The sequence below is a fragment of the Neolamprologus multifasciatus genome, chromosome 12 (genome assembly GCF_963576455.1).
Source record: "Neolamprologus multifasciatus chromosome 12, fNeoMul1.2, whole genome shotgun sequence".
NCBI lineage: Eukaryota > Metazoa > Chordata > Actinopteri > Cichliformes > Cichlidae > Neolamprologus > Neolamprologus multifasciatus.
This window is the reverse complement of record NC_140450.1, coordinates 31314990-31339040: the sequence shown is the minus strand read 5'-3', so window position 1 is coordinate 31339040 and position 24051 is coordinate 31314990. Positions and strand designations below refer to the sequence as shown.

The 24051-nt window shown below is 42.1% G+C and overlaps 1 protein-coding gene across 1 annotated transcript; it reads left to right on the top strand.

Annotated features, from left to right (window-relative positions):
• The first annotated feature begins 6145 nt into the window (after nt 1–6145).
• Nucleotides 6146–14881, top strand: neff1 (neuronal intermediate filament family member 1). Its single transcript, XM_085180869.1, has 4 exons — nt 6146–7065; nt 8830–9147; nt 9343–9467; nt 12877–14881. Exons 1-4 carry the CDS (start codon nt 6322–6324, stop codon nt 13223–13225), a joined length of 1536 nt encoding a protein of 511 aa, XP_085036995.1. The 5' UTR covers nt 6146–6321; the 3' UTR covers nt 13226–14881.
• The last annotated feature ends 9170 nt before the right edge of the window (nt 14882–24051 follow it).

The window sequence follows — 24051 nt, the reverse complement described above, 5'->3', positions numbered from 1 at the left end:
GACGCTGCAAAACGTGTCGTGGACATTGTGGACATACAGCACTTCAGAGTCACACTGCTAGCGATCGATGCAGAGATTCTGTATTGTACAGGAGAGACGTCACGGAGGAGATCGTCTGCAGCGATCAGGACGCAGGACAATGTGATGTAAAAAAAATAAGCATGCAAACTTGCACGAAAAAATCTCACAGCCAGGTGAAAGGTGAATCGCGTTATTAGCGAGGGACCGCTGTAATTTTTAAGGTAAGTCACAACATACCCTTCGTAAATACTAATGTATAGAAACCGTTACCAGCAATCATTCATTTTTTGTGTGGCTTTTTTTCACGGTTTGTTAACATGCTGTGTAGGTGTGTACTTGACTAGCTGATATCAACATAATGGGGGAAACACCTGGTTTGACTATTGTTCACCTGTAGTTTGAATGCTGAACATTTGCCTGTTTAAATCATAAGACCAGTCACTATACAGAGATGTGCTTCTGAATGTGGACGAAGTGTCTTCTGCTGCAGTGATGCAGTTCTGCTTGTGTTGAGTGATGTAAACAACTGATCGATTTAAACTCTTTAAACGTCAAAATTGATCATTAGATTTTTATGACACAACAGTGGTGAGTGTTCCCACCTTCTGCTCTTTGTAACTTAACGCGATCGTTCCGTTTTCGAGTTTTGGACATCAATTTTGGAGTATATCTTCGCAGTAGCGATTGACCGCAAAGTAAAGCTACCGAAAATGTACAACCCCACATCCGGTCTCAAACCAGGAGAAAATGCTAACTTCCTGGTTTTCCCACACAAAAAATTAATGATTGCTGGTAATGGTTTCTATACATTAGTATTTACGAAGGGTATGTTGTGACTTACCTTCAAAATTACAGCGGTCCCTCGCTATAACGCGGTTCACCTTTCACCTCGCTGTTTCGCAGATTTTTTAGTGCAAGTTTGCATGCTTTTTTACATCCTGCGTCCTGATCGCTGCAGACGATCTCCTCCGTCTCTCCTGTACAGAATCGCTGCATCTATCGCTAGCAGTGTGACTCTGAAGTGCAGTGCTGTATGTCCACGATGTCCACGAAACGTTTTGCACCGTCAAAAAATAAAATTGGCTACTTGATTTCACCTATCACTGGTTATTTTTAGAACATAACACCCGCGATAAACGAGGGACAGCTGAGAAATATAACATTTGAATCCATTTTCTCTTTTCCCCTGAGGCGTGGGGGAAAAATATCGACAAGTCGATGAACATCATTTACAGATATATTGGGTAAATGCCCGAGACATCTATAGAAATGTAAATCGCCGCTTTATTTATTTATTTGCTTAACTTGTTTTGGACAATAAACAGGGCGCGAATAGGACACCGGAAACAAAGCTCCCCACAGGAGTTTCCGCACCGGAAGTAGCATATGCTAACGTGCACATAGTCAATAGGTTCTGCTTCTATGTCCCAACTTTGTTTACTATCTCCCGCCGAGGCTTCTAGACTTCTGATTGGCCAACATTTCTACACGGTTAGGAATATAGCGCCACCTGCTGCTTTGGCATGTTCCTAGCAGCGTTTTCCTTCATTTCTGCCTTTACGTATTTTTTAAAACGAAAACGGGAAATCTCCGTTTTCAAAAATACCCGTGTACGTGTGGACATAGCCTTAAGGAAATGATTCAATTCAATTCATTTTTATTTATACAGCGCCAAATCACAACAACAGTCGCCTCAAGTCGCTTTATATTGCAAGGTAGACCCTACAATAATACATACAGAGAAAAACCCAACAATCATATGACTCCCTATGAGCAAGCACTTTGGCGACAGTGAGAAGGAAAAACTTTTGTCCTCCACACATGCAGTTTCTTCATTTTTTTTTTAAAGACACGCAGCACAGCATACTAAGACATGCCAAGTTTTCAGCAAACAGATCTTCTGGGATCTCCTTGTTGGTGCAAAAATGCTGTTTTTATGCCTGTCGAACTGTGTGCACTTTTCATAGAGAAAACTAACAAAGGGGAACAAAGTGTGTGTTTTTGCATCAGACTGTGACAAAGTGCTTAAAAATAGAGTTTCAATTCTTTGCTACATTGTCTGTTACCATGTCTAGACACGACACTGGTTCCTCGAGTTGAGTTAGGTGCCTTTTTATGCTTAAAAGATTCATAGGTTGAGTGGCTTAACAGACAAAAGTATTCCTTTAACCTTTATTTAACCGGGGGCCCTTGGGATTAACATCTCGTTTTAAAAGGAGGGTTAGCCAAGAAGGCACACCATTACCATGCTACGAGGTAAACATCACATGTAACATCAAAACACATAAAACAGAATAAAACAAGTCAGAATCAAAATAACACAAATACAAAGTCCAGCTCATGATTAGCAGTTATTCTCTTCAGTTACAGAAGTCTTTATGAGAGCGCTGGTACAGGGATTGGCTCAAGACTTTTGCACAGTCTTGAGCCACCTCTCAAACTGTCACGTCTAATGTGTTTTCATAGTGCAAAGCTGTATGTAATATTGTGTGGTCTATAGCCTACAGGTGAACTTCTAAGCTTGAACAACTGTTTCACTGTGTGCTACACTCTTGTACTTGAGCATTTGATAAGATTAGATATGTGTGTTTTTTACCAGCTATAAAAACACAGCAACAGTAGCTCTTCAATCTTAAATCAGACATTTATTCCTCACCAGCGTCTGCACTAAGCTATCCATCACATCATTAAAATGCTAATAGCTAGTAATCACTCTGGGCTGCGAGACATAAAGGTTTCCCAGTTGGCATGCAGAACATTTTCCCCACATTACAGCTGCCCACATATTGCCTGTTTGTGATTTTTATAATAAGCTATTAGACACAGCGGCTTATTTTCAAACAGCCAACTGCAGTGTACCGGAAATGTTGCTAAGAAACCTAACGGGGGGCCTTCATAATGGCAGATATTGTGACTGGTCAAAGCACAGCCAGCAGAAGTGTAACTAATAAAATGAATGATGGCTTGGTTCCATTAACTGCCCCAGTAAGCAATGCCAGTGAACCAGCATGCATAATAAATCAGGGTAAGTAAAATGGAACGCAGTCATTATTAACACGAGCTGTTTCCTCAAGTAATGTGTCGGAGAGATTTATTACCTGGCATCTCCTGCTTGTTTGCCTTTTCATACCTAACAAGTTATTTTTTTTATTATTCCGCCAACCTTTCAATTGTTCCACCATTTGCTACAAACCCTGGAAGCTTCATTCCTGCTTTTGCTGGAAGAACAGCGCCCTCTTTCTGTTATTTTGCCATAAAACACCCCAGTGCATCTCCAGCATAAAAGAAAATCCACCTGGCGGGACTGACTGCAGGCAAAGAACATCCTCCCCACTGGTCTTGCTTGCACTTCATTGCACTGATGCCTCCGAATGAATGCGTCCCTGTTTTTATATTAAAAAAGCTCTGCACATTTCACCTGCACGTTGAACTGAAGGTTTTTGAAACTGCAGTAAATGCAGACAGAAAATGAGGAATTGATATCAAAGATTATGATGCTTTTAACAAAGCTTATTTAAATACAGCTGGTGTACGTGCTGTTACTGTGCTGAATGGCAACTACAAAAGTGGGCAGGGAGGAGACACAAGCACAGAATTCAGATATTTGTGGGTACCTGATATTTCCTGCTGAGTCACCAGTGCCCTGCATCAATAGGCCCTTTTGTTGCCACTGATGGTCACAATGATGGAAGAGCCAAGGTCCCTCACTGTCACACACACACACACACACACACACACACACACACACACACACACACACACACACACACACACACACACACACACACACACACACACACACACAGATGCCCACTGTGTTGAAGTTTTACATCCCAGCTCAGTGACTTTGAACCTTCACCAGATCATCACTGCCTTCTATCAAAGGCCCGGGCATCTTCCCAGGAGAGCTCAAAAACACGATCCACATTACAGCTGCGGTCATGAACATGAGGGAATTAAAGGATACTGTAATAAGGACGTTTTTGTTTACACATGCTCAGCATCAGTTCAGACTGTGAGCTCAGGAGTGTAACATTGGTGCTTTGTTGCCCCCTAGTGATTAAAATGTCTCTCTGTCTGTGTTCATGCATTCATCAAATAAAATACGAAAGTTAAAGTGAAAAACATCATCTTTATTCAGATTTTTGATAATATTATTAATATTTATTTAAACTACATGATTTGTGGAAAGGCCTGGATCAAAATCAACATCAAATGGATCTGAAAAGTGGTTTAGCTGTATCTTTGCTCCACTTCTTTAAAATATAACATTTTGTTATATTTAGACTATAAACTTTATTTTCTCAATTTTCTTTAAGACCTGTTTGTCTCATTAGAAACTACAGGGGCAAATGGACACAGATTTTCAAGATTTTTGTTCTTTCTTCAGCTATGAGCTTATTTCAAAATTAGTTGTTTTCAAAAATCTTCATCTCCTTATTAAAACTGTGACACATCTGCTTCAGCCCTGAGACACTTCCCACAGTGTTCAGGTGTGTTTACCTACACATTCAAGCATATTCAAGCAAAAGGTTTAGATTTTATAGTGAAAGTGGTCACATAAAATTCAATTTTGAGCACAGTCTGTATATAAAAGATAAAGGTATGTGTCATGGAATTCCTTTTTTGGTTGTTGGCTGGTGTTTTGAAGAGTTGAGGTGAGCTCTTTGAGCCATCATTCTCACAACTATATAGCTTACAAGTAAGGCAAGATAAAGAATCCCTGCTTTAATGTTTATTCCACTACGAAGCTTCTTTGGGCTGCTGCTTTACTCACATCACTCAATCGACATGTTTGGTTTAGCCAAGTGTTTACATGGGAAGCTATAGGTGGGCTATAATTTACAAAATAAGTATCATGTTATATTTAATAAGACCGAACTAGCATTTGTGGACATCAACCGAGGTAATAGAGTGTACTTCAGGGTCATTTTCTCATATACATCTATACAATCTGCCTAGCCTTTACAGCCAGAGTGGGCGCCCCCTGCTGCCCTCAGGAAAAAACTGCATTCGAGAAGTTTCGTCACTCATGACGTGTGATTAATTCAGTGCATCAACTTTGGAAAGGTTTGACTGAAATCAGTGTGACTTATTAAAAAGGAATTTTGCATTCCAAACAACAAGTCCGATGATATGTGACAATAATTTGCTACAGTGCAAATAGTTCTATTTAAAAGTCACTGTTTTCCAAATTTGCAGATAAATAAATAAATCCAATCAAATTCATAAAGCTAAATAAAATATCAATTTCTGCTCACTTAACACTGTTCTGTAACTTTAGACTATGGCAACTCTTCACTGACCCCTGTTTGATAATAATTTGTGGGGGAAAAGAGACCAGTGGAAAGTAGTTTAAGGTGATTTAAGATGACCTGGCGATGTCTGCGCTTGGGATCTGTTCCAGACAGGCAGCTTGAGCAGCAGCACTGGAGGCGCCTCCTGTGCTGTTCGGAGCTGTTGAGGCTGCGGTCCCGCGGGTGGGTGTCCTGTACTTTGCAGGGGCGTGGTCCTTCGCCTCTGTCTCCAGCCTAGATCAGGACCAAGGCCAGAGACCGCTCTGCGCAGCACTGAAACATAGGAGTGCGTAAAAAATACACACTTTACGCACATTTTTGACACTAATGTGATATTATCCCGTCTTCCCACACTGCAGTGGTCGGGAGGGGGGGGGGGGGCTGACTGCAGACTGCAGCACCACCAAAACACACTCTGGGCAAAGCTCTGTACATCGATCCCATTTCCCATTCTGCTGCGACGGCGCAGGAAAAAAAAATACTGCAGTTACAGTGAACACCATAGATAAGTGCATAATGAATGTGCTGTAATTCAGATTACACCTGTGTCTGTGTTTGTGTTACGATGTGTTTATCCGGGTGGCACTAAGTGCGATCAGTAGTTGGTAACTTGAAAAGAAAAAGTTAGATTTTAATGATCTCAGTTCGGGCACGGACAGCAAAGACCGTGCAGAAACCTGCTCGTCGTTGAGTGTGATTTTGTTGAGCTGGAGCTGCAGGGCGGAAAGGAGGAGATGCATGAGTGACTTCGTGTCTCCCCAGAGGGTGGAGGCTTTCTGCAAAAGCTTGCAGGTTTCCCCTCGTCTTCTGTTGTTGCTGCGTCAAATGATGCGCCGGCGCCTTCCCTATAAAAGCACCTGTCCCGGGCAGACATCACTCGCATCTCACTTTCTCTCTCTCACACACACTCATCCTGTCACACTCCTGAACTCCACACACACGCACACACGCTTCCCTGTGCAGAGCAAAGGCATCGGCCCAATTCAACCGAGGTGAAGGAACCATGAGTTACTCCAGCGAGATTTACAGCAGCTCCTATCGGAAGATCTTCGGAGATGCCCCGCGCTCCGGTCGCGTCGGCCTGGGTAGCAGCAGCCCGTCCCGCCTGCACTCTGCGGGGTATCGCAGCAGCCACCGCACCTATGGTTCCCCCTCAGCGATCTCCTCCTCCACCACCTACCGCCGGACAGCGGCCCCCGGCCGGGTCTTCTCCTCCATGCCGGACCACGCGGTGGACCTGACCCAGTCCACCGCGGTCACCAACGAGCTCAAGATCATCCGCACCAACGAGAAGGAGCAGCTGCAGGGCCTCAACGACCGTTTCGTGTCCTTCATCGAGAAGGTGCACAACCTGGAGCAGCAAAACAAAATCCTGGAGGCCGAGGTCACACTGCTGCGCCAGCGCAACAGCGAGCCTTCTCGCCTGCACGAGCTCTACGAGCAGGAGATCCGCGAGCTGCGAGCGCGCGTGGAAGAGCTGACTCACGAGAAGAGCCAGATGCACCTGGACTGCGTGCAGATGAACGACACGCTGGAGCGCATGAAGGAGAAGTTCGAGGAAGAAAGCAGGCTGCGGGAGGAGGCGGAGAACACCCTGAAGGGCTACCGGAAGGACGTCGACGACGCCACCCTGGCGCGCCTGGAGTTGGAGAAGAAAGTGGAGTTGCTCCTGGATGAGATCGCCTTCCTGAGGAAAGTCCACGAGGAGGAGCTGCAGGATCTCCAGGGTTCACTGCAGGCCACACAGGTACACGTCCCACGGGGGTCTGACGGCCTGCCCGTAGACACGCAAGGATTACACCCGCCGACGGTCAACTGGTCAGAAATGCGATTAACCACTAGTTTTAAAGCCACAGAATATCACCAGAAACACAGTGTTACCCACGAACACAGGTGGTCTCCAAGCTTGAGTGTTTTTACATTTCATAATCACCTTAGTGGCCACAAACAAACTACAACGTCTGTAATGCACAACAGAGGAACTTGTTAATTTGTTGCACTCAACACAACAACAAACCCTACAGATGACCTACAGATGTGTTAGGGTGTAAAAGTCTGTCGGCAGTCGTCTTTTCTACGTCGCTTCGACGTGCTGAACGGCGCGCACATGAAAATTAATGGCACTGCAGTTCCGTTTCAGCACCACGCGCTGTCCTCCCTCACTCTCTGAAAGCAGGAGAGTCGCGAGCGTCCCTGCGGTGTCCCGCGCGCTCCTGTGCTCACGCCCCCTCGTGCCAACTTAAAGCTGTTTTTGAAGTGTCTGTTTTTCGGTCGTTTCGTGTAGAGAATTGCCCAGACAACAGACTAACATTATAAGAGTGCGACAGCGGAGAGATAGGCTACCTGCTTTGCACCAAGGTCAACTATAAAGTTCATGTAAACTACTGTAAGACCCGCCGTTAGCTTGCTACTATTTCCTAAAAGGGGGGGGGGGGGGGGGGGGGGCAGAGGGGGAGAAAATGCGGAGAAATAGCGCAGGGGTGTGGTCGTCCCAGGCAGGACAAACTCTAGCGCTAGTTTCGTGTAGGTTACATATTAACGTGATAAACTGCCTTCATAGGGCAGTATGGCGGTTCAAACCATTTCCCACTTTGTTCTAGCCACGTGTGACGCGCATAGCTCGAGTTTATGCTCAAGAGTGAGTTATTTTCATGTTTATTGGGATGTTATTTATGTCCCGCTGTCGACAGAGCAAGATAAAAAGAAGAAGATTTGCGTGAAACTTGTCTTTATGTGAAGCGACGTCCTTTGCGAGCTTGTGCTTATTAAGTTAGTAACGAACTGGTGGTTGCTAGGTAGATTTCTCCAGGGGTTCTCATTTTTCCCCCCTGTGGGGAATGTGAGTACCATAAAAGCCATTGACAGCACAGCTTTCTGCAGCAGAGATGTCTGAGTCAGCAGTCCATTCATCAGCGCCGCAGTCCACCAGCTCATCAGCACACCGCTCACCGTAAACATTTATGTTGCGGCGCTAGAGAAGAGGGTAGTTTAACTGCAGCACAAGCGCATTAACATGCATTAACAGTATTCAGTATTTAAAAGAAATTCACAATGACACGCTGATATTTTCATCAGGTTAATAGCTGCAGATAAGCCAGAGTTAGAATGGCTTTGTTTGTCATCCACGGTGACAGTGATTTCAGCAGTTTGTTGTTACAGTCACCACTTTTCAAAGAACAGACATCCAATCAGAGAAACACTAAGATTTACCCACTGAGTATTAAAAGCATAAACTTTTCCAGCATGAGCCAGAGATTCAAACAAGCTGTGTTTGTGGAAAATGATGGTTCCACATTATATAATAATATGGTTGATCGGGATCAAAATGAACTTATAATTCTTAATCAGTGAGCTAAAGCAGTTTTCGAAATGTACACAGCTTATAACTGTGCATCTCTTAAATATAAGGATGAGTGATTTTAAAAAAAATTGCTACATTTTATTTACAGTTGTAAACTCAACATATACAGTAAACACAAACAATTTTTACTTTCTACTTTTTTGAATCAAGGTGTCAGTGGAGATGGATATCAGCAAACCTGACCTGGCTGCAGCCCTGAAGGACATCAGGGCCCAGTATGAGAGCCTGTCAGCTAGGAACCAGTCCCAGGCAGAGGAATGGTACCGCTCCAAGTTTGCCAGTGTGACCGAGGCGGCTGCCCGCAACCAAGATGCCATCAAGCACTCCAAGGAGGAGCTGAGCGAATACCGCAGACAGGTGCAGGCCCGGACCCTGGAGATTGAGGCCCTCAGGGGCCACAATGAAGCTCTGGAGAGGCAGATTGCAGAGATGGAAGATCACCATAACAATGAAATTGGTGAGATGCAGGTATGTAAATAATTGTATTTTTTTATACCTTTATTAAGCTAATTGTTAGAAACCTTAAAAAAGACTTTACCGTATTATTTACAGACAAAAACAACCAAAAAGTAGCTAACAAAATTGAGGAGTTAATAATAAAAGCCATAGGTCACATAAGGCTAATGCTGGCTAATATGTGCATGTGTCTGTTTGTGCATACAGGATACCATTCAGCAGCTGGAAGCTGCCCTGCGTAGTACGAAAGGAGAAATGTCTCGTCATCTACGTGAATACCAGGACCTACTGAATGTTAAGATGGCACTGGATATTGAGATTGCTGCGTACAGGTCTGTAATATTACAAACAGAACAGCAGTCATCATTTGGGCAGGTTGAACTAAGCTGAAAACATACATACAATAATAATAGCACAGTATGTTATAAACCTAGGTGTGACAAAGGACTCGATGCACACAACGTTGCCAGAAGGTTCAATGTTTATTTACAGTGGGGGGTTTTCGTATCGCCACACCTTTGGTTGTGCAGCTTTTCAGCTGATGTCTCAAGCACAGCATAGATAGCACACACTGCACACCAGTAGGTCCCGGTGTCCTACTCAAAAGAGAGAGCATGATTAGATGATGGGGGTCAGCCGTGTGGGTCAGGCTCCACTGACACCACACCACAAACTTGCTGCTCCAACCATCTGTGCCTCTGGCCTTTGGACTACCTTGAACTTATAAGGCTGGAGAGCCAGTTACAACCGTGGGGGGTGATCTGGACATTGGCATCCTTCATGCGATGGAGCCACAGCAGCAGGGTGTGATCTGGAGAGAGGGTGAATGGATGGCCCTAGAAGTAATAAGGAGGAGAATCGACCGCCCACCGGATGGCCAGGAACTCCTTCTCCATGTACCACTGCCCACTGTGCTGGCCTCCCGTTCTGACAGTTTCCTGCTGATGTACACAACGGGGTGATCAACCTCCCCCACCCTTACCTGCTGGGATAACATGGCACCCAGCCCTCTGTTTGAAGCATCAGTGTGTAGAATAAAAGGGAGGGAAAAGTTAGACGTGTAGAGCAGGGGCTCGGGGACTCCAAGACTGCAGCCACCCGCTGCACATGGTGACCCAGGTGTCACTGTGGATGATGATGTCATCCAGATAGGTGGCAGGATATGCAGCGTGCAGACGCAGTACCCTGAGGGACTGGAAGGTGGCGGGGCGTCCGAACACGCTGAAGGGCAAATTGGTACAAAGCATACAGAAGGGAAAGGGGAGGTTCTTTTCCTTTGACTCTGCAGACAAAGGAATCTGCCAGTAGCCTTCCCAGACATCAGACCCTGAACCCGCTGCTCCACCCATCCCCTGCAGCTGAGTGACAAACCACACCCTGCCACACTAGGAAAAACAGTGTTTGCAGATCACAGCAGCAACAAAATTACTGTTCCAAGTGAACTTGTGATCTTCGCCTATGAAACCATTGCTTCAAAGGCTGAGACCAGGTCTGCAACCACTCGCACTCAGTTGCTGTCTTCAAGCGACTTTGGTGTGTCAAGATAAAGTCTGCTATGAGTTTGCATCTGTATCTTAGTCATTGCTAACCAGTTGCACTCAATCTGTCTGGGTTTATCAATTAGACAACACTTATTTGCAAACCTTTGCCAATCTGTCTGAGGGTGATTGCACTTAGACTGTATCAGACCGTAGTTGTTTGCAGACAAGTCACCTACCACCAGGTGACCTGTACAATCACTTCACGGTCATAGGTGGACACCCAGAGACTGATTGGATGAGTTTGTTGTACACGCAACCTCTGAGGAGCAAACACAACTACTTCCAATCAGTCACGAAATGTAGAAAAATGTATGTTAGTTCTGGACTCATTTGTTACTGGTCCCCTCACTCGCAGGCCCAGACCCCTTCGGGGGGAACGTAACAATGTAAAAGGCAATAAGTGATGTTTCCTAGTCACAAAGAGGTTGTCATCCTACTTTTACTCTGGCATGAAAGGCAATTATTGTAGGATTGGATGTGGCAGTTTCAAAATGGGACACAGCAGCCACTCTGGAGCTTTAGCTACGTGTCTCTCTTAGCTGATTTTTCTTTCAGTTTCAGAGCACATGACCATTGTAGCAACTGGTGTTATTTTCCACCATTTCCAGATACCCATAGGATGGAAAACATCTGGAAAAGTTATACAATACTTGTCTGCAAAAAAAGCTTCAGTGCAGCTAGCTGGTGGTCACTTGTCAAGAGCTTCATTCAACAATATATTTACTCTTTCGTTCACTGACTGGTTCTCAAAGTGACTGATAAGAGGTCAGCATCATAGTCTGTTTAAAAGAAAAATCTAAGCATGATCTCAGTGTGGTGCTTCTCCCCTCCTGTTGGATTGACTGCACCATCTCGGGGTACAAAGGTATTACATAAGGCAGCTGGTTTGCAAACAAACTTCAGCAAATATCTCTGCAACACAATACATAAATCTGTTTGAAATCATGTCATAGATGTTAATTGTTCGCCATTTGTGTGCTTATTACTCCTTTGTTATAAGAGTTTTGGAGTGAAACCACACTGTATCTTGTTTATTGAAGTGATTAATATAACGACAAGTGTTTATTATTAACATTTAGATTTTGCTTTTAAGGACACACTGCGTGCAAAATTCCACTTTATTTATATAAACCTTTTAAAAATGAGTAGGTGTAGGTCCCTCTTCTGTGGAACAAGTTCCCAGTTTGGAGTCAGGAGACAGATGCCTACTTTTTCTACTTTTAAGATTAGACAGAAGACTTTGTGTGACACAAAGGACCCGACACACTGTTGCAGAGTTGGCGATGTTTTATTGCAGTGCTTTATCTTTTCAGACTGCTTTGTGCAGCTTTGCAGCGGTCTCGTTCCCACCACAACTCTCCCCTCTGCTCCCTGTGGCCTCGTTAGGGAGAGTCTGATTACTTGAACAGCCCTAGCTGCCCGCTGAGCCACCCCTCCTCCTCAGCAGAGCCACAGACGACACAGAGACACACTTTCCTTTTTGATAAAGCATATAATTAGGGCTGGATCAGGTGACCCTGAATCCTATGTTACTTGTGATGCAATAGATATAGGCTGCTGAGGTCTTCCGATGGTGCACTGAGTGTTTCCTCGTCATTGACCACTTTTCACTAACTATATGTTTATACACCACTTTGCATTTACTCATTAGTTATTATTAACCCTAGCTCTCTTACACAGTGTCTTTTGTCCCCTCACCCCCAGTTGATGGTGGCAAATCACTGCCCCCCTGAGCCTGGTTCTACTGAAGGTTTCTTCCTGTAAAAAGGGACGTTTTCCTTCCCACTATCTCCATAGAGGTTGTTGGGTTTTTCTTCTGTATTATTATAGGGTCTTTACTTTAAAATATATAAGCTACTGTTGTGATTTGGAGCTATATAAATAGTTGAATTGAAATTGTAGCTTAAACACATCCCAACATGATCCTGGGACATTTGCTTCATGTCACACGAGAGGAGTGCTCCCTCACCTACTTTCCTAAAATGTGATTTTAATGCTTTCACTAAGAGAAGTCAGACACTTCCAACTGAAATAAGATGATGTAAAACTGCAAAAGCACCAAAACAGACAGCAGAGGTGCTTCATCTGATATCACGGTGACATTAGATCCCTTCAGAGGGATGCACTGAGCATCTAAAAGTAGCACGTCCAGCGTAGGCGGTGACGTCACCTTTTGTCCTCTGTTTCTCCATCTGCACAGGAAGCTGCTGGAAGGCGAGGAGTGTCGCCTCAGCTCTGTCGGCGGCGCAATGGTCCAGTCTGGCTATCCCGGCTTTTCCTACATGTCCGCCCGCACCTACACTCTCGGCGCTTACAGGAAGTCTGGAGCTAAGCCTGAAGAGGAGGAGCAAGAGGAAGCGGAAGAAGAGGACGAGGAGGGAGAAGAGGAGGGTGAGGAGGGAGAAGATGGCGAGGAGGGAGAGGAGGACGGTGAGGAGGGAGAAGAGGGCGAAGAGGGTGAGGAGGAGGAGGAAGAGGAAGAGGAGAAGCCAAAAGAGAAAGAGGAGAAGAAGAAGGAGAGCCCCACCGGGAAGAACAGCAAGAGCTAAACTGCTTTTGTCATCACCGTCATCAATAACGCATTCCACGTTCCACGATCAGTCACCTATGGATCTGTTCATGTTCACATCATCTCACACAGACACACACAGACACACACACACATCTGCACAATCCAGATGCCTCACACCTGTGTTTTTCAGTCTCTGTTTGCTCTGTAAGTGATTAGTTCAATCTTTATTAGATGGAAAAGGAGATTTAGAGACTAGCTAGTACTACAGTAGCAAAAGAGTTCAAATCACTTCCATAAATCTGCTGTAGCTGTCACTACTCTACGTCGCAGGAGTACAGAGAAAAGCGCAGGAAGCTAGCACGATGCCACCGAGTTTCACAAGTCTGAAAAGGGGAATGATCCGTCTTTTGACCAAGCAACAGCAAACGTGCCATTGGTAATTAATATTCACAGTAAGAGCAATCAAAACCTGTCAGCACACAGACTTTTAAAGAGAAACGCACAGATCCTGGAGCATGTGAAACAGCCAGTCCAACTTTACGGTGCTATTTGATTTTTACATTTAAAAGTTGGCGATTCCTGTAAGTTAAAGATTTTGTCATCGAATGAAGTGTCACCAGCTCATTCCTGAATGTCGGCCTGTTAGGCAGGAAATTTTCTATCCTGACTGGAAGTCCCAACTCCTCATTTCGCAGGTGAATGCTTCCTCTCCTTTCCATTAGCCGCTGCTTAGTTCTTCATTTCACCCCCTTTAATTTTCTCCCTCCTTCTTAACTGCAGCATAGCACAGCAATACTGGCAAACCTGGAAAAACATAAATGTACATGTAGGAAGGGTGGGTGGAAAGGTAGATTGCTACAGAGTCGCTGGGTGTGAAAATGTAGAGTTTTTGCTGCTGTATATATTTTGGGAATATAAGTCCTCCTCCCTTTGATTGAATCATTTGTCCTGCACTTTATCCGATCATCTCACACACCAGCTTGTTTTCTTTCCCCTCACATAAACGTGGTGGTGCTTTGGTTTCATGTAGCTGAAACAGGAAACAAGGTGAAGGTGAGCGTAGGTGTTAGGAGCAGGCAGGTGGTGCTGACGCTGACAGTCCTCAGCCAAGACTGCAAGTGTCTGTTAGAGTAGATTCTCCTGGGTTTATGGTTTATGTATACAGAGTCACATAAAAGGGCTATTTTCCCCATAACTTCTTCTATCACCTTCTGTCACTGACCTTCATCATTTATCTCCCATCCATCCATCCATTCGCTTCCGCTTATCCTTTTCAGGGTCGCGGGGGGCGCTGGAGCCTATCCCAGCTGTCATAGGGCGAGAGGCGGGGTACACCCTGGACAGGTCGCCAGTCTGTCGCAGGGCCACTTATCTCCCTTGCTTTTATTATTTCTTTATTGACAAATGAATCAACCAACGGATATGAATGCATGGCCTGATTCTCGGAGCTTGAATAACTGCTGGATGAGTAGATTTTTGCTTGTTGTGTGTTCAGTAAAAAAAGAAATTGCCTTAATCATAAATGAAAGTTAAAAGAAACATGTTTTCACCTGCAGCTCACTTGTTTCTGGGGAAGTAGAGGAGTGCTGACACTTTCCAAACCGTTCTGCTTTACAACTGTGACTGTACGTGCTGCTCTCTCATGCAGTGATGTTCCTCTCAAAGCCAAATAAAGACATTTATTAACCAAAAAGCATTTAACTACGTCTGTGTCTTCTTTATTCACAAGCACAAAAACATTCATGCATGTAGTTCTGAAGTTAACATTTTGTTTTATTTAATTTGGGTAACTTGCTAACATTTTTCTGTTGAAGATAAGGAAGTTATAACATGTTATACATATTACAGAAAATTTGTTACGGTCTTGTTTACTTTTTAAAAATTACATAAAAGCAACATATGAGTTTAATCCTTTAAAGCCATGAAATTTCAGGTGGGTGGGTTCATTTCTCTCTCCCCTCACCCTCCAGTTTATTTTAGCAGATGGATACACCTTCCTAAGTCTGGGGTTTTCCAGAATACTGGATGGTCTTCATAAATAAAGTGCATTGAGAGAACTGTTGTAATTTGATTATATAAAAATTCACCTGAATCAAATTGAAGAGAAAATTAGCAAGATAACTTGATAGCCACCTCAAAGGTTTTCCTGCTACATACTAACTATACTACTATGGTGACAGTTAACAAATCAGGTACTCACTGCACTCTTGGTGTCACAGCTTTGCTCTGTTGCTCCTTTAACTTAAAGGATAAACACAACTTGAGCAATATACTGATAAATGGAACAAAGCAATTAAGAGCTCCAAAGTGTTTTAGCATCAAAACTTTTTCCAACACATCCACATGTACCAAAATATTAGTGGACAAGTGCAGACTAGATAAAATAATTTAAAAAAAAGTGCAGACTAGATACACATAAGTCATACTTATAGGTGCAGAAAACTTAATCAACAAAACAGTTAATCAACATTAATCAGACATTTTTTAAAATGGTTTCTTTAACTCAAAAAGGAAAAACTAAATAAACAAAATAGCTCTTGTTAAAATAGTTAAACAAAAGCAAATTAACTACTTAAATCTTATTCATTCAGTGGCCACCATGAAGTTTGTATTTAAAATGTATATAAGGATTAAAATTAATGTCTGGAGTCTATATATATGTGCAGTGCTTACTGATAAAGCTGACAGTGACAAATTATGCTGCTGAAAAGGTTACTTGAAGTAATGAAATATGATAATTCCACTCACTGCAGGAAAAGATGCTACTGATATGATGATCAACGACCCCCCCCCCTCCCGCCACTGGGTAAGAGTCTCCTTTAAACGAACTTGCTCATACCTAAAACAGCCTATTAGAGGGGAAAAAATGTTGTTGTAATTTGGCGCTATATAAATAAAATTGAATTGAACTGACTTGTATTGAATTACTGTTAGTCTCCTTATCAGAATCACAAGCAACAGAGATCAGTTTTAAGATGAAAGTTACTTGCTTCCTTTCTTCTTGCTGACAACAGAGGAGCCAATCTTTGTTGCTAGTTTGCTAACAAAGATTGTGTTTATGGAAATGAGCCTTAAAATTTAGCCCCAAACCAGGGCTGATTCTAGGCTTAAAATGTAGGTGGACTCAGCTCCCAATCATAATATCATACATGCAGTGTCTATCAATTAATATCAATGGAATATGCTGTTTGCAAATGCAATCAACCCTTTTTACATTTCAAATCTCAATTTGATTAGATGAACATTACAATATTGCCTTCAAAAGCAACCTAATTAGTTAGATGACTAATGGGTGAATAATTTCAGAGATTTCAATCTAATCCACCCGTTGTAAGGTGGAGCCTTTAGTTATCAAACCCAAGGCAAAGGCTCTGTTATTGAAGAGGTTAAAGAAGCATTTATGGTAAAGCAGATAAAATGAGAACCATGCACAACATTATTTCAGTCTCTTAATCACACAGAGGCAGTCCACCAAATAATCAAGTAGTATTGTTCAGTACAGAAACTAAAAAAATCATGCTGCCACTCCACAGACCTGTACATGGAGGAAACTGGCAGAGTTTTTTTTATATTAAAGTTTCTGAAATCATACAAACCCTGCCTTTATTATGCTGACTCAGCATGGAGCATCACGTTCCCCAATTTCAGGATTGGAGAATAAATTTGTAGTCCATCACATCAGTGTAGTGGCATCCATCCTGTTCAGCCACATTTAGAGTATATGAATCCTGTAAAATGCTGCCATTCATATCAATGTGCTGTGCGGAGAATGTCCACTGGTATTTTTAAGTAAGTGTGCTACTGAAAAGCATGCAAAGCATCCATGAAATACATGAAAAACTACTTGTCTACTACAATGTTAGTTTTCCTATATTTCAGTTAAAATGTGTTTAACATTTTCTTTCTGCCAGCTAGTGTCAGAAAATAATACTAAAATACAATATTATTAATACTATTAATATAGTAATTTTTAGGGATGTTCTGGTGAAATCTGGGGATCAAGCAACCACAAAAAGGGTCTGAACTCACCTATGCCCCAAACATTGTTTTAACTTTGCAGAAAGGTTTGAAGCCATGCTGAAAGAGATGTGAGCTATTAATGTCCCAAGGTTTATAAATGAATGTATCACTCATGGAAACAGGTGGCACCTAAAATGAAAGCAAATTAATTCCTGCAACAACCTCAAAAGCAATGCAGAAAGCCACAGAGTCCCACTGGAGTATATTCCTGTCCCAGTTTATGCTGAACAGTCACATCAGCTACATTTCCATCACAAATATGTGCAAATGTATAAAAATAGTCGATGCTAAAACGATGTGCTTAATGCCCCCCACCACTCCGTGACTGACATTTGCTCCCTCTATGCCTGACACTGAAGCTGACATGTCATCGACACATCCCAGCTGACAAGGTGAGTGCTTTCATTATTTACACATTAGCTGACACATATGTACACATTATTTCTGTAACTCCATGAAAAGCCTTCCATTAATGCAAAATGCTGCAGCAAGAGTCCTGACAGGGACTAGAAAGAGAGAGCATATTTCTCCTATACTGGCTTCCCTTCATTGGCTCCCTGTTAAATCCAAAATTAAATTCAGAATCTGCCTTCCACTTACAAGATCTTAAATAATCTTATCTTAATGACCTTGTAGTACCATATCACCCTATTAGAGCCCTTTGCTCTCGCACTGCAGGCCTACTTGTTGTTCCTAGAGTATTTAAAAGTAGAATGGGAGGGAGAGCCTTCAGTTTTCAGGCCTCTCTTCTGTGTAACCAGCTTCCAGTTTGGATTCAGGAGACAGACACTATCTCTACTTTTAAGATTAGGCTTAAAATTTCCTTTTTGCTAAAGCATATAGTTAGGGCTGGACCAGGTGACCCTGAATCCTCTCTTAGTTATGCTGCAATAGGTGTAGGCTGCCGGGAATTCCCATGATGCATTGAGTGTTTGTTCTTCAGTCACCTTTCTCACTCAGTATATGTTAATAGACCTCTCTGCATTGAATCATACTTGTTATTAATCTCTGTCTCTCTTCCACAGCATGTCTTTATCCTGTCTTCCTTCTCTCACCCCAACCGCTCGCAGCAGATGGCCCCGGCCCTCCCTGAGCCTGGTTCTGCCGGAGGTTTCTTCCTGTTCAAAGGGAGTTTTTCCTTCCCACTGTTGCCACAGTGCTTGCTCAGAGGGAGTCATATGATTGTTGGGTTTTTCTCTGTATGTATTATTGTGGGGTCTACCTTACAATATAAAGCGCCTTGAGGCGACTGATGTTGTGATTTGGCACTGTATAAATAAAACTGAATTGAATTGAATTATTGTAAGGTAACACCTGAACTGCCACATTAAATACTTACCGTCATCCTCAAATAAGAGACCCATCAGAGAGGATCTAGTTAAAAGAGAATCAGCTGTTAGAAGGAAAAACACTTGTTGTTGAATTTACTTTTCTTCAGTTTACTGTCTACGTCCAATGATACGACTGCCTGGCTCCTGATTACCCTGATATTTATCTCTTGGCTCATCTCAACTTCTGCCTGCCCCAGAGGTAAAAGATGGATAGCACCTGCTAACACCGGCCCACCGGCGCAGCTGTCAACAGCAAGAACTTCATCACAGCCCGAGACTGTTTTTCCCCCAGCTCCTGGGCTGTAGTCGTCTGTGCGAGTACGAGTGTGTCTGAGAAAAAAAGAGACAATCAATAAAAGTGTCAGAAAGCAGGGGAAAGAGCAAAGACGAATGATTTTTCTCCCAAGTTGAGGATTAGATGAAAAATCAGCACGTATTAGTTTCAGGAAAGCAATGTGATACATCTTGTATGGGGCAATCAATAGTTTTACATCACCATCTTACTGCATCAATACAGTCAGTGCGCTGAGGATTTCTTATCACACATCTACCCGCAAGTGCATCTGGATCTGCAGAAAGTGTTGACCTCCTCAGCCGATTATATTTACTGCAACAACTTCAGCATATTTCATGACATATTCAAATATTTGTACCTTCATACTGTAAAAAGTTTTGTGTAAAATGGACTATATTAAAAAAGTATTATGACACAGGAAAGCCTGTTCTCAAGGTTCTTCTGCAGGTAAAAAGACCTTTCAATTTTTTTCCCTGTTATACTGCATCACAGACATCACACTGGTGCAGTTTTGCCATGGAAACTATGACACATCCCATAATACGGATGCTCACATAAAAAAGTAAAAAGAAAAAGAACATTTTATTATTGAATGACCCAACAAGATTACACGTGATTCGATCTATGGTGCTTTATTATCAGTATATAACATTTGACACTTTAGAAAAATATGATTAGTTACTTTTTTATATGTACTCGCAGCTGCCTGGTTAAATAGGAACTGTTAGCATAAAGCTCGTAAAGCGAATAAGAATATTCAGATAGTAAACATGCAGATTACATGTTTCCCAAACTGGAGAACTTTGTCTTTAATAGATACATCATTCAAATGAATAAATAACGTGATGTACAGGGGCACATGGGCAAAATGCAGATTTTAACTAATATAAATAGAAGTTCTTATAATCTTGTTATATAAATACAATGTAAAAATTTCAATTTAATGGAATCTGGTCAAATAAAAATGACCTGATTTGTATACATTCAGATTAAACCAAGCACATTTTCCTTAATGAGTAATTATTTAAATGAATAAGTCTTTGATTTGATATATTTCAATTGTATTTTACTCAAAATTATCGCTTCACATTTAATTAGGGTGATAAATTGCTTTTTTGAGTGTAGGCAGAGGTGCACATCTGCATCAGGTGAGGAGTGACCTTTAAAAAGCTATTGTGCAAAGCCCGTGCTGCTGCTCAAGCTTTCCTCTCTGCATTCTGAACTCAGCTCAGCAGTGACAAGAGGAGCATCGTGACTCAGCACAGACCTCTGTGGTGAGGAGTAATGCAGGGAGCGTGTCAGAGGGCAGACTTATTGAAAATTCAAGAGTTTTTGATCAATGTCCCCGGCAGCTCTGCAGGCCTGTGGTCCGCGGGTCCGCCTGTCCAGCCGTCCTTTATTTGGCTGCGATGCTGCTCAGTGCGTGCTGAGCTCTGTTGTCAGCAGATTCTGTTGTTTGTGGAGGTGCATACATAATTGACCCACTCGCCAGCTCCTCCTCCGCTAACCTCCCGAGACCCCCCCCCCCCCCCCCCCCCCCCCCCCGAGATAAAGCTGTAAATGCTCAGCAGTATACAGCCCACCTTCCCTGCTCTGTTTGCTGGGACTCTGCAAGAATGTGATTACATTTCCTCTTTTAAGTGAGTTAAATAGTGAGATACCACACTCTCCTCAGTGTCCTTGTCACCGTGTGTGCTGACGTCCTGAGTGGACACTCAGTTGGTGCGTGGGTTTCACAGACACACAAGTTTTTTTAAATGTGCATCCTAGTTTTCAATTTCACAAGATATGGAGGTAAAACATGAAACTGCTTTCTGCAAGCTCAAGATGCACACTTTTTATTCCTTGTTTCCCTCTCTCCTATCCCCCCCACCACCACCATGTCTTGCCCCCCCCCCCCCCCCCCCCTCTCTTTCACTCTCTCTCTCCCTCTCACACCATTGCTATATATAGACTTCTGCATTGCAGATGTCCCAGAGCCCTGCAGTTCTGGAGGAGCTGCTGAAGAGTCCCAGCCAAAATTTGGGCTGCCTGACACAGAGAGGCCAGGCGAGCGGAAACAGCAGACTGGCTGTGCACCACAGGAAGGGTGACACTCGTAGCATGACAGGAACAAACACAGTAACACGGCACATGTGAAGCGAATGTCCACGGCATCACTCTGCACCAAGGATAATGCCCTTCACTCGCCCACCCACCCTTCAAATCACCGCAGTCATAATCTTTGGGTGGGCGGGTGTGTTGAGTGTGTGGTGTGGTGATTTTCTGAACCATTTTCCTTCTTTTAGTGATTTGAGAGAATTTCTAGGTCACAGCTTCATTTAAAAAGAAAAAGGATACACAGTGAATCATCAAACTTTTTTTTTTAAACAGCATGCTCTCCTTTCCACAAGTCATGGTAAATGACTGCAGTAAATTTAGATTCGTTTTCAATGGTGCATCTGGTAAAACAATATATCTGTATAACCATACAAACAACAACAGATAGAGCATGAAGTGAAGCAAGGCAGGCGCTGAAGAACCAAATGCCACAAAATCAATGCAGAATTTAATGACTGAGCATCGATCATCAACACACATCATTAGTATTGATTAACAAACAGAATGTCAGTAAAATGAAATGTGTTGTATTACTGTAATATTCTGTGATACTTCAAAATATTAGACATAAAACATACTTCTTCTAGTCATTGCTAAATGTTATTATCAACTTTCTTCCACAATTTTGCTGTACGTGTGCAATTCTATTCTATTCTATTCTATTCTATTCTATTCTGTTCTATTCTATTCTATTCTATTCAAATGAAAAACAAAACTTTTAAAATTGATTGTCTCTTTCTGGTTTTAAAGGAAATTGCAGCACAGAGCCTGTCAAAAACAAGGCAATTCAAGTCATAAAACACTAGGGCGAGATATAAAAGAGACACAAGCTAATAAAGAAAGACCCGTATAAAGAAGAGTTATTAGAATTCAACTAAATTAGGAGATAAGAATAAGCCAGACGTGCCTCCAGGGGAGACATGGCTGAAGCAAATGAGAAGAAGCTTCAGTTCCTCCGTTTAGTCGCTAATCTGTTGTTTAGAATTCTTTGAACATCTCCTGTACAGGTGTACATTTGATCTCTTACAGCTCACTCCTGTGGTTTCTACAATACAAACGCATGCAAAAAAATCTGTGATTGTCATGCAAATCAGTGCAGCAGTGGCACCTACTGATATATTCCAGTATTAAGCAACAAGGTTTAGAGTCAGGTAGGCTGTTGCTAAATGCAAACTGCCTCTGCCTGATCATCCTGAATAATGCTGGTCTGCATCGCAGCTCTGCTCATGTGCAGACAGTGAACACTCAACAGTGTAATACCACATCCTATTGAACTGTTATATTTGGGCTGCACCGCTTATTCCACGTCTGCTGCAACAGCAGCGAGCCATTAAGTATTTATAAGAGCTGGATGTCGTCAGCTCCACAGAGCTGAAACGCAGGCACACATGCTTCCAGCGAGCGTTTGCTGCCACTTGGTGTTAAAGGTGCAAATTACAGATAATTGTAAAGAGGTGGAAACTGCCTTACATGTTCTGTCTAATAGTCCTCTAGACATGAGTCTGTCTCTGTTTTTGTTTGTCTAAAATGGACACACAGTGTATGTTCAAATTCTGTTTTTCTTTCTGATTTTTTGTTGTTGAAAAAAGTTTGGAAAATGCTAATATTTGCGTAAGATTGTAAAGCATGGTCATTTCTTTTATTGTTAAACATTTTTTCCTTTTATTTTTAAGTACCACCCTTTTCTGCAAAATAAACAAGAGCTGCATTTTTCACTCTACAAGCCTTAGATAGCATGTTAAATGTTAACATTCATAGCAGTATCAACGGAATAAGAATGACCAAGTATGTCTTGTTTGGAAGTGTTGGCAGGAGAAAGTCTCTACTCTCTAAAAACAGCATGGCAGCATTGCTTAGGTTTGGAAAGATGCCCCTAAACCCTATTTGAAATTATTACTACCAAAGATGGTTGTACAAGCTACTGAGCAATGGTAATGTACTTTTTTACACATTGCCACACTGGGTTTTGGCTTAGTGTTTGTCAAATAAATAATGACAAGATGTAATATGTCATACACTGTTATTCATCTCAGTTTGGATTTAGATCATTTTAATTAATTACTTTTCTTTTCACTACAACTGTACTGTTGCAACGTTTGCATTAGTAATATCACTGAGTCAATCTTACATTTACATCTGCAAGATTACTATTAAGAAATTTAAACTAAGAATATACATCCTGGTATAAAAGGCTCAAATATTGTTCCTCTTGAGCTTTTCGTCATCATCATTATTAATTATTGTTAATTACATCTGTGGCACTCTAAATGCCATTTACAGTATTTTTCTTGAACATAACCCACACCTTAAAATGACATCAGGGAGTTCTGCTGGAAAGGTCAAGCTAGCCCATATTCAAGTAAACATTAGCTATAATTTCACAATAAAAGCACACACACGCACACAGTTTTCACTTGGCATAGCTGCATAGGGGCAATGTTTTCAAATATCCCACGAATGAACCTTTTAAAAAAACCAAAATAAACAGGAAAAAATGAAGATGCCAAGTTGAGGTATTCTACAAATCAAATTGTGAAAAGGGCCTCAGTCAAAAAATAAAACACGAAAGACCAAACCAGTCCAGAAGACCCAACAGACAGACATTACTGTTGTTAACTACAACTGGATTGAAAAAAACAAAACAAAAACAAATCTATGATGTGACTTTTTTTTACAAACTGTGGTGAAAAGGGAAATTGGAATTTAGAAGAAACAAATAGCCACATTTAGTATCAGCATATCATGGATTCATATTGCAGTCGTACAATATGCAATACCGGTATATACACTACATATTTGGGCAACATGAAACAACATGAAACTTCCGGATAAATCAAGTTAATAAAGCCTGGAGGTTTACCAGTTCATGTTGAGAGTAGTTTCAAGCATTTCCTATAATCTTATTGTTAATATTTTTAAAGGCTGTCAGTAAAGACGAAAGAAACATAAAGAATAATAAATGGTCAGTTTCTTGAAGCAATCCCGAAAGAGTTAGATGTTACATGAATTGTAATATTACCGTTAATATTTATTCTAAAATAAGATTCTTTAATGCCATGTTAGCATTATGTTGGGTAGTCAATATGGACCTTTATTTTGAAAACAGGAAGTGAATGA

Excerpts from the sequence above, each read along its gene's own strand:
- neff1 (XM_085180869.1), top strand. The coding sequence starts at position 6,322 with ATGAGTTACTCCAGCGAGATTTACAGCAGCTCCTATCGGAAGATCTTC. Across the intron at positions 9,148-9,342 it reads ATGAAATTGGTGAGATGCAG|GATACCATTCAGCAGCTGGA; the intron begins GTATGTAAATAA and ends TTGTGCATACAG. Across the intron at positions 9,468-12,876 it reads ATTGAGATTGCTGCGTACAG|GAAGCTGCTGGAAGGCGAGG; the intron begins GTCTGTAATATT and ends CCATCTGCACAG.